The 9,575-nt window shown below is 33.5% G+C and overlaps 1 protein-coding gene across 1 annotated transcript; it reads left to right on the top strand.

The window, feature by feature from the left end:
* The first annotated feature begins 727 nt into the window (after positions 1-727).
* Positions 728-3,170, top strand: LOC115703902 (FCS-Like Zinc finger 8). The gene is made up of 3 exons (XM_030631140.2): positions 728-1,711; positions 1,825-2,695; positions 2,784-3,170. Exons 2-3 carry the CDS (start codon positions 1,845-1,847, stop codon positions 2,884-2,886), a joined length of 954 nt encoding a protein of 317 aa, XP_030487000.2. The 5' UTR covers positions 728-1,711; positions 1,825-1,844; the 3' UTR covers positions 2,887-3,170.
* The last annotated feature ends 6,405 nt before the right edge of the window (positions 3,171-9,575 follow it).

Consider the following 9,575-nt stretch of genomic DNA (forward strand, 5'->3'; position numbering starts at 1 on the left):
TTGTGCATTAAAGCACAAAGCTAAAATTTGGTGTAAATTTACCACAAAACTACTTTACATCTTCTATTGGAGATGGTCTAAGAAAAATTATACTCCAATGATTATCTAAAAAGTGTGCTAAATTTGACATGTGCTAAAAGTTGTACCAAATTTATCACAAGATATAGTATTGTGTCAAATTTAGATCACAATAAATGTTATTTTTTTATTTACTATAATGCTACTGATTATTATAATTTATTGATTTTTATTAAATTTTATTTACTTTAATTACCATGTTACCATTATTTAAATAATAATTTTTGTATATTCTCAATAAAATATAAAATAATCATCAATATAATTAATTATTCTTTTTTTTATTTTACATCTTGTGTGAGCACAATTATAAATAGTGGCACAAACTTTTTTTTTCTTTTTTTACTAAATTTAGTACAAATTTTAAATCTTCTACTAAAAATAATCTAAGATTAATTTAATGGTGAAATAAGAATGAAAAAAAAAATTAAACTATTAAATTATTAAAATAATTGTAATATTATTATTCTACGCTTAAAAAAAAATATAATTAAATTGTATTGTATATTATAATGTGCACGCCGATATGGGAAATCCCAGAAGAGTGAAGAAAACGTAGGGTGATCTCAGCATTTCCCTACAAGTGCGTGCGTTTATTTCCCTTCATTATTATTTATCACTGCCACAGGTGAGATTTCAGACTTGAGAGAGTGTGAGAATGCAAAACGACAAAGAAATACGACAAAACGACGATCATTTAACTGTTCTTCAACAAATATTGAAACATGGGTGGGGTGAGCTTGCTCTTCTCTAATAAAGATATTTCTTTTCAAAATCAACCAACCAATAAACTAGCCAAACCAGCCATAATTCTCAATCTGATGCACAAGAATAGCAAAAAGCCATCTATTTTCTTCTCTTTAAATAGGCACACCTTACAAGCTCAAACAAACAACAAAACAAAAACTCTTCTCTTTCTCTCTCTCTCTCTTCTTAAACTTGAAACTCTATTATTTTTTCTCTTTTCCCTATCCTCTCATCAGAACTGAAAAAGGTTTAAAGAGAGAAGGGGAAGAAGTGGCAGGAGAGTGAGTTATACTTGATTTGCCTGAATAATGAAAATCCCACTAACTGAAAGTAGAGCTTAAAATTTTGTGAATTTGTTGTATTATCATAATATTATTTATTATAGATAAGAGGAAAACAAATTTCGATAGAGAAACAAGCCCTTTATCTTTCATTTAATTGATGGTAATGATGGCTATTTTTCATGGGAATTAGCAAAACAAACGCAATTCATGCCAAAACTGATTTGGTGGGAGAGACTCACCAGAAGAAAGGCTCTCTGCTGTGAATAAAATGCCAGCAGAGCTTTCTGCATCAACTCTGATCTTGATCACATGGCTTGCATGCGACCTGTTATGATTGGAATTTAGTATTTTCTTTTCTCTTCTTTTTAGCTATTAGTTCAATTCAACAAAAACAAAATAAAGATAGCTAGTCAGACATATTAACCGACTTCTTTGTTTCTATATTGAATTTTATTTTACTTTAATGTTCAACCTGGACATGGAAGCCACAGAAATTTAACAAGGACTCATTTTTATATCTCTGAAGAGGCCTGTTAAAACTGTTTCAAGTATTTAAGAGAAGGGAATCTCAAGCTCGTGCTTCTTACTCATCTGATTTTCAGGTAATTTATTATATTAACACTTACACACACACTCATCTCTACTTAAGATTAAGAGGGTATTGAATATTTTTGCTTGGGAGTAATTGAGGTGTCTTTTCTGGTTATTTTTGCAGATATTTTATAAAGAAGAGCTATGTTGAGGAATAGATCTAGAGTAGCAGTGACCAGCAATAAGCAGCAAGCTTTAATGGCTGATCACAGCTCTCAACCTTCTCCAACCCCAAACAACAACAAAAAAACTCCATCATCTTTCTTTGGTTCACCAAAGTTCAGAGCTTTTACTAAAAAAGGTCATCAATCTGAAAAAGACAACGGTTTATTAGTAAGTCCCACTTCAATCCTAGACACAAAACCATTCTCTTGTCTTTCAAACCCCTTCTCATCATATTCTAGGAACCAAGTAACATCGCCCAAGATTAATTTCCCGGGAAACAAACAACGCTCATCATGGGAAAGAACAGAGGCAAAAGGCATCAGCCTTGTTCTAACTGACCCAACACACACCAAAGACAAATCTTCCAACCCATCTTGTAATAACAACAATAATAATCATAGGAAAGTTGTGTTGGGTACTAATAAGCTTAGAGTTCAAATCCCACCTTTACCACCATGTTCCACACATTCTTCCACTGACCAGTCTCCAAAATCTACAGCTGAGTTTGGAATCAAGACCAGGAATAATACTTCATGTATTGAATCTTCAACAGAGGATAGTATTATTACTTCGACTACTACTCCTAAAGCAATCACAGCTGGTGGTGGTTGGATCTCTGTGAGTGATGTGGAGAATTCTGAGGACTACACTTGTGTGATCTCTCATGGACCTGTGCCAAGAACAACACATATTTTTGACAACTGCATAGTGGAAAGCTTCTATTCTTTATCGAATCATAACTCTAACACTTTCCCAGATAGTAATTTCCTTGGCTTTTGTCACACTTGCAAGAAGAACCTCGAGGAGAAGGTTGATATTTACATTTACAGGTATTTTTTTTTCTTTCTTTAATTAAAATTTTGTACTTTATGTTAAAATAATAAATTGTAATCTTGTATTTCTTTTACTTCCATGCAGAGGTGAAAAGGCTTTTTGTAGCCGTGAATGTCGTTACCAAGAAATGGTGTTAGATGGAAATGGAAATGCAGAATTTGATGATGCTTACAAGAATTGTTTTTAAGCAGAGATCTCGAGATACTTACTATTATTATGGAAGTTATCACAATTCTTGATTAAAGTCACTTAAATCTGTTTTTTTAGGAATAATAATTGTTATTTAGCTTATTGTTTAGTATCTTTTTGCCTTGGAAAAAAGCTGTTTTGGTCTGATGTGTCATTTTGGTTTTTAGTTTAATTACCCTCCCACTTGCAGATAGATATAAAGGGAGGATGAGATAATGTAGAGTTGTTTTTTTTTCTTTTTATTTTGTGCAAATAATATCTCAAATCGATTGCTTCTTCACATTTTCTTTTTTGGATCTTTTAAAGTTTTGGATTTTTATTTATGATGATGATGATGGTTGATAGTTTGGCAGTTTGCATAACCTTCTCAGCTCATGTATATCGATGTTAAGTAGTACCAATTTAATTTGTTATTGTTTAATTAATTGAATTAAAATCAAAGGGTTACGTTATCATGCAATAATGAGCTTAAGGGACTTGAAAATGAGTCATTTATTAAATTAGAACAATTATTTTCGAGCATACAGATGCGTGACTTTATCCTTTCTGCTACGCTTTATTTTGTCCGTATTGGTAAAACCTGTCATAATATCTCTTCTAAGAATTATTATATAACGACAGTTTGATATTAAAAACACAAATTTCAATCCTCGAGGGTATAAAATCGAAAGTCCTCTGACAAGTATATATAATGACCTAAAACTAATATATAATAATGATATATGGTAGTAGTTAATTAATGAAACAGATAGCTATTGCATAACTTTATTGTATATTCTTTTTTCTCCACAAAAACTTTATTATATATTCTTGTTAAATATCATTTTAACGTATGGATAGTAGAATAATAGGATTGCTTGAATGGGTTTGTTTTAAACCATATTCGTTTCTTATATTATTTATAGATGTAGTAGATAGGGGTCAATTATGCAATTAGCCAATTCATGCCTAATTTCTTTTGCAGGGATAGCACCATAGGGATTAAATAAACATGATGGATCAGATATTTGTGGCTTGTTTATTGTACTATAATCGTATTCAAGATAAACTCAAGAATAATTAATATTGAAGTAATAAAAAGTGGGAAAATACTAATTTCATCTTTAGATTATTTCTTTCAGGATTCTGTACTTGTATTTTAAATTTAATAAGAGAAATTTTTATAAATATAGGAATTGAGAGTATAGTTTATTTTTTTTATGGTATAAATAAATAATGAAAAAAAATATATAAGATTAAAAAATAATTAAAGTTTAAAATATGGGGAAAAAAATAATAAATAAATTTAATAAAACCTGTAATAATAAGTTTTGTTGAAAAAGTTACAGCGTCAAAAAAGTCACCGGTGCCGGAAAAGTCAGTGTCGCCAGAAAAGTTACCAGAAATAGATGTCTCACATATAACTGAAAATGATACCGGTTCTATAACATAATGAATAAAAATAAATAACTCAAACTAGTTATAATCAAAATATAACTGATACGGTAACATAATAAATAAAAATAAATAACACAAAATAATTTAAACCAGTTATAATTGAAATAGAATAGGTTCTATAATAGTGTTATAATTAATAAAAATAAATAATACGAAATAACTCAAACCGGTTATAACTAAAATAGTACCGGTTATATAACATAATGAATACAAACAAGTAACACGCAATAACTCAAACCCATTACAATTAAAAAACAAAGAGGAAATCAATTCTTAAAACATTGAAACATAAATTAAAAACAAAACTAGTTCCACAACAAAATACCACATAAAATTGATTATAATTTTTTTTTAATGGGGATCAATTCCAAAAAATATTGAGACATAAATATAAAAAGAATCAGTTTCATAACAAAATAAATAAACACAAAGAATAACACACAATAACTCAAATATAATATAATATAAAGAAACTGGTTATATTTATCAACTAGTTAAAAATTTGAGACAAAAAAATTAGTTCCGTAAAGCAACTAAGATAAAAACTCACACACAAAAATCAGTTAAATAAAATAACTCAAACAAAAAAACATTCATTCAACATGCTCCAACTCACCAAATAATTAATTACACACATACCATATTTACCCCAAAAATACTCATTCATTATCTTATATATCTGGTTCTATTTTAATTATTACCGGTTTGAGTTATTTCTTGTATTTGTTTTTATTCATTATAACATTGTTATAGAACCAGATCTATTTTAATTATAAATAGTTTAAATTATTTTGTATTATTTATTTTTATTCATTATGTTACAGAACCGATTATATTTCAATTATAACGAGTTTGAGTTATTTTGTGTTATTTGTTTTTATTCCTTATGTAATAGAACCAGTTCTATTTTTGTTTATATCTGTGACATTTACTTTTAGTGAGTTTTTTCAACGACGGTGATTTTTCCGGCGACGGTAACTTTTTCGGTGTCACTAACTTTTTCAGCTACTTTCCCGATGTTAGCGACTTTTCCGGCGTCTTTTCCGGTGCCGATGAGGTGACTTTTCCGGTGAAACTTATTATTGTTTTACAAATATGAGATTTCTATCTTTTTTTATAAAAATATAGCATAAAAAATCCCATATAAATGTAAAAAAAAAAACAAAAAACCATAACCCCATAATATTATTTATTTATGCCATAAAAAATAAACTCTTATAATTTTCTAAGTAATTTCTACTTTATTTATTAAATGAATTTAATTTTAGTCTCTTTTGTTAGTGGGCCTTGGGGAGGTTCGGCCCAAAAAAATTGATGTGTGGTCTTTTTCTTGGGCCAGCTAATACTTTTAAGGGAAACTTACAAAAATACTGAAATTGATTAACTTTTACAAAAAATACTATCACACGAAAATCTTTTCAAAAATACTTTGTTTTTATAAAACACCAGTAGAACACAAAACAAAACGACTCAAAACAACAGTAGAACAATAGTGAAAACTTAACACAGTATACTGTAGTATGAAACTTACAAAAAAATACAGTAAAAAAGTAAAAAATACCACTTAACAATATTTTTGTAAAAAAATAGTAAAAATTAGTATACCACTTAAATTTCCCATACTTTTAATTTTAATAATTTGGTCAATGAGTGGTGTTGTTTAATGGGCCGAATGTGAATCAAATTTTTGTTGAAGGGCCAGTGTCTAAAGTGGTCATGGACCAAAGGCGTGGTGACCAGTGTAGCACTTTGAAGGGACAAGCTATTTCAGATAATTTAGATGAGAATCGTACTGAGTCTTAATTCTTTGATTGGATATAATTAAAATTAGTGAAATATTTATTATAATTAGTAATTTTCGTACACAATATTAAATTTGCATATAACTACATATTTTTATATTTGAGGGATTTTAAGGGATTTATTTTTAATGAAACATAAATATAAAAATATTTATATTTATATTTATCTATTCTATATAAAATGTGGCTATATAACTAAATTCTTCATTTATAAAAAATTATTGGGTGACTTTTTTTTAAATAAAAAAATAACAAATTATTAGATGTTGTCAGGTCAGCATCATGTAGTTAATTAAACCTAAATATAATTAATCCACCTAAAGTGTTACAAATTATAATAAATTTGTTCATATTGTTTATTTTTTCATTAAAAATTATTTTCAAATTTTGATATTTAGAATTTATTAAATTTTAAATATTATTTTAAATTAAATTTAAATGTTTTGATAGTTTAACTAGATGAGCATTTTTATTAATTCCGAAGATAAATTTAGGACGAATAATAATTTTTTTTAGTTACTAGTATTACAAAGTATAATAGTAATTTTTATTTTTATTTAAATCACTATTATGCTTTCAAATTTCAATGATTATCACTACATTGAATATTATTAATTTTAAAATTATGATATTAAAAAAAAACTAAAAACTAAAATAAAATTAACATATGTAACTTCACACGTAACATCTATCTAGTATATAGATATATAAGAGATGTCATAAATATAACAAGTACGTGATTATATGATGTTTACATTTTTTATAAGTACTAATTATTATTGAACAATTTTATTTTTTGCTTAACATTATTATTAAATAGTTGTGATTAATTTGAAAATAATAAATAAATTACCTGTAACATGATACTAACTTGATTTTATTTTATTTCTTTATAAGTAATGTTGCTCCAAAATTCGCCCAAAATACGTGGACCAGTCAAGAGGGGACACGTGGATCAGATAACTTGGAAAGATTTGCTAAATCTTTTTAAGCCACCAGGAAGCGCTATTAGCATGGGTCCCGGAGGAGACACCCGGAGTACAAGTTACTCCTGGAAGCTAGTATAGCATGAAGGCCCTCCGGGATGTGTCACTGTCAGGTCTCTCCCGAGAAATCAAGTCGCATTTAATGCTGCATGGGAGGAAGCGTGTTGGGACTGTAACACGCAATAAAGTCTGACGGCACAACCCCCGAACAGCAGCGCTACAGTAATGATCATTTAAGTCTAGCGACGGCTACTCTGCGAAGAGTCACGTCAATCATAAGACAAAAAGGACATTCTCCATAAAAGCCCTACAGCACCTAGGGATTTGACCATGCATCACCCATGGTATATTCATCGGAAATGCCCAACTTTATGGATACTTACAGACACATGTGTAAGAACAATTCTAGGGATTACCCCACCAAAACACTATAAATACCCCCTCAAAGCTCATTTAATGGGGTCGGAGAATCTTGGTTGCAAAAGAGCAAGAAGAGAAAAAACTCACCAAGAACATTCTCTGTATTTAAGAGAAAAACATTCTCTCAAGTGTAGAATCTGTATTAAATACATCCATGAATAGCAGTGGCTCGTGGACTAAGGCTCATTAACGCCCCAACCACGTAAAAAGTCTTCATCTCACTTTCTTACAACTCATTATTATAATTACATTTTAATAGTTGCCGAAAACCTCGGTCAACATTTTGGTGCTTTCATTGAGAGCTGAGGAAAGCTGCTTCACAACAAGCATTTAACTTCACGATAATGGTGGAGACAAGAGCTACACGTCATCCTCGCCCTCTAGAAGACGCTCAAGATCCCAATGAGGAAGATGTAGCCTCAAGGGCGGCAGAGGAGTCCGAGGAAGAAGAAGAAATAGTTCCCGAGGAAAATCACGAGGAACACCTCGACGAGTATGCTTATGATGATGGAAGCTACCAAGAGCTGGTGCTCCTCAGACAAAAAGCTATCGATCATGAAGCTGAGATCGAAGCTCAGAAAGTGCAAAATCAAAAAATGCATGAAGTGATGCTAGCCATGCAGAAAGCCATGGAGGCAGCTGGTATTCACGTGCATCCCAAGGCGATGGCCGCTGGACTCGACGGGGAGCCAGCGACGTCTTCGCCTAATTCCCAGCAGCAAAGGCCTAGGGAACCTAGCCCTATAAGGCACCCTGCTGAGGAAAACCAAGCAAAAAACCCTACTTCTGCCCCTGGTCGAAAGAAAAGGGCGCAGGATCCGCGAAAGGTCCGCTCGGATTTCCCTAAAGGGAAAGGTCCGCAGAGGGGCAAGCCCCAAAGAGGGAGTCTTGGCCCTCAGGATCGAGGGGACCGGAAAAGCGTTTCCGTGCACCAGGAACCAGGGGGTAGAGGAAGAGGAGGACAGAGATGTCCACCCATTGATCTGAGAAATCAAATCAATGGGAATCAAGGTGACCTCCGGGATCACCTTGACCAAAAAAGATACAGACCCGTAGTCTCCTCGGGTACTGTAAACGAAGGAATTATGGCAGAGCTTGCCATACTTCGAAAAGATATTGCTCGAGTCTCCCGGAGGCAGAAGGGAGATGATTCCGACTCGGACAGTGAGGATCGGGAGCCTTGTGCCAAACATATCCTGGAGGCGGAGCTCCCTAAAAACTTCAAAATGCCCGAAATGGCAGCATACACTGGGAACTCCGACCCCAGCGATCACTTGTCACGATTCAACCGAGTCATGACAGTCATGCGGGTCAGCAATGACGCCAAATGCTTATGCTTCCCCCTCACTCTGAGCGGATCGGCAGAGGAATGGTTCAAGAAATTGGAACCAGGATCGGTGGGATGTTGGAACAAACTCCAAACCAACTTCCGGAGACAATTTGTCGCCGCCAGGAAGGTCAACTTGGAGGTTAGTGCCTTGACCAACATCAAGCAACTGCCCACCGAGACCTTGAAGAATTACATTAAGAGGTTCCGAGAGGAAGCCTCGAAGACCAAGAAGGTCGACGACGGACAACAGCTTGCGCTTCTCCAAGCAGGAATCCGCACTGGGACTCCCTTCTGGAACGAATTACAGCAAGAAGGCGCTGCTAGCCTTCAGGACTTCCAGAAGCGAGTCCAAAAATATATTAACCTCGAAGAAGCCCAGATCGTGGCTTACGGAGGCTATTATCCCACCGGGATAGCGGGATACATGCCAGGAGTATCGCCCTCGGGTACTGTCCCGACCGCGACCCCTCCGATAAGTGGCATACGCTTGCTACTCCGGATACATGCCTGTGGCCAAGCTTTGCCCCCGGCATCTTCCCATTACGGCAACTCGTCCGGGGTGAATGGACGGGCTCCTTCACAGGCTGCGCCCGACCGCTAGCTTAATGTGCCCTACCTGTGGGTCGAGGAGCAAAAGGTCTTCCAAGGGCGACCCGAACGGGAGAGAAGCGCCAAAAGAAGGGGTACACACCCCAATACACCCAAGACACAG

Source organism: Cannabis sativa, chromosome X, assembly GCF_029168945.1.
Source record: "Cannabis sativa cultivar Pink pepper isolate KNU-18-1 chromosome X, ASM2916894v1, whole genome shotgun sequence".
Lineage (NCBI taxonomy): Eukaryota > Viridiplantae > Streptophyta > Magnoliopsida > Rosales > Cannabaceae > Cannabis > Cannabis sativa.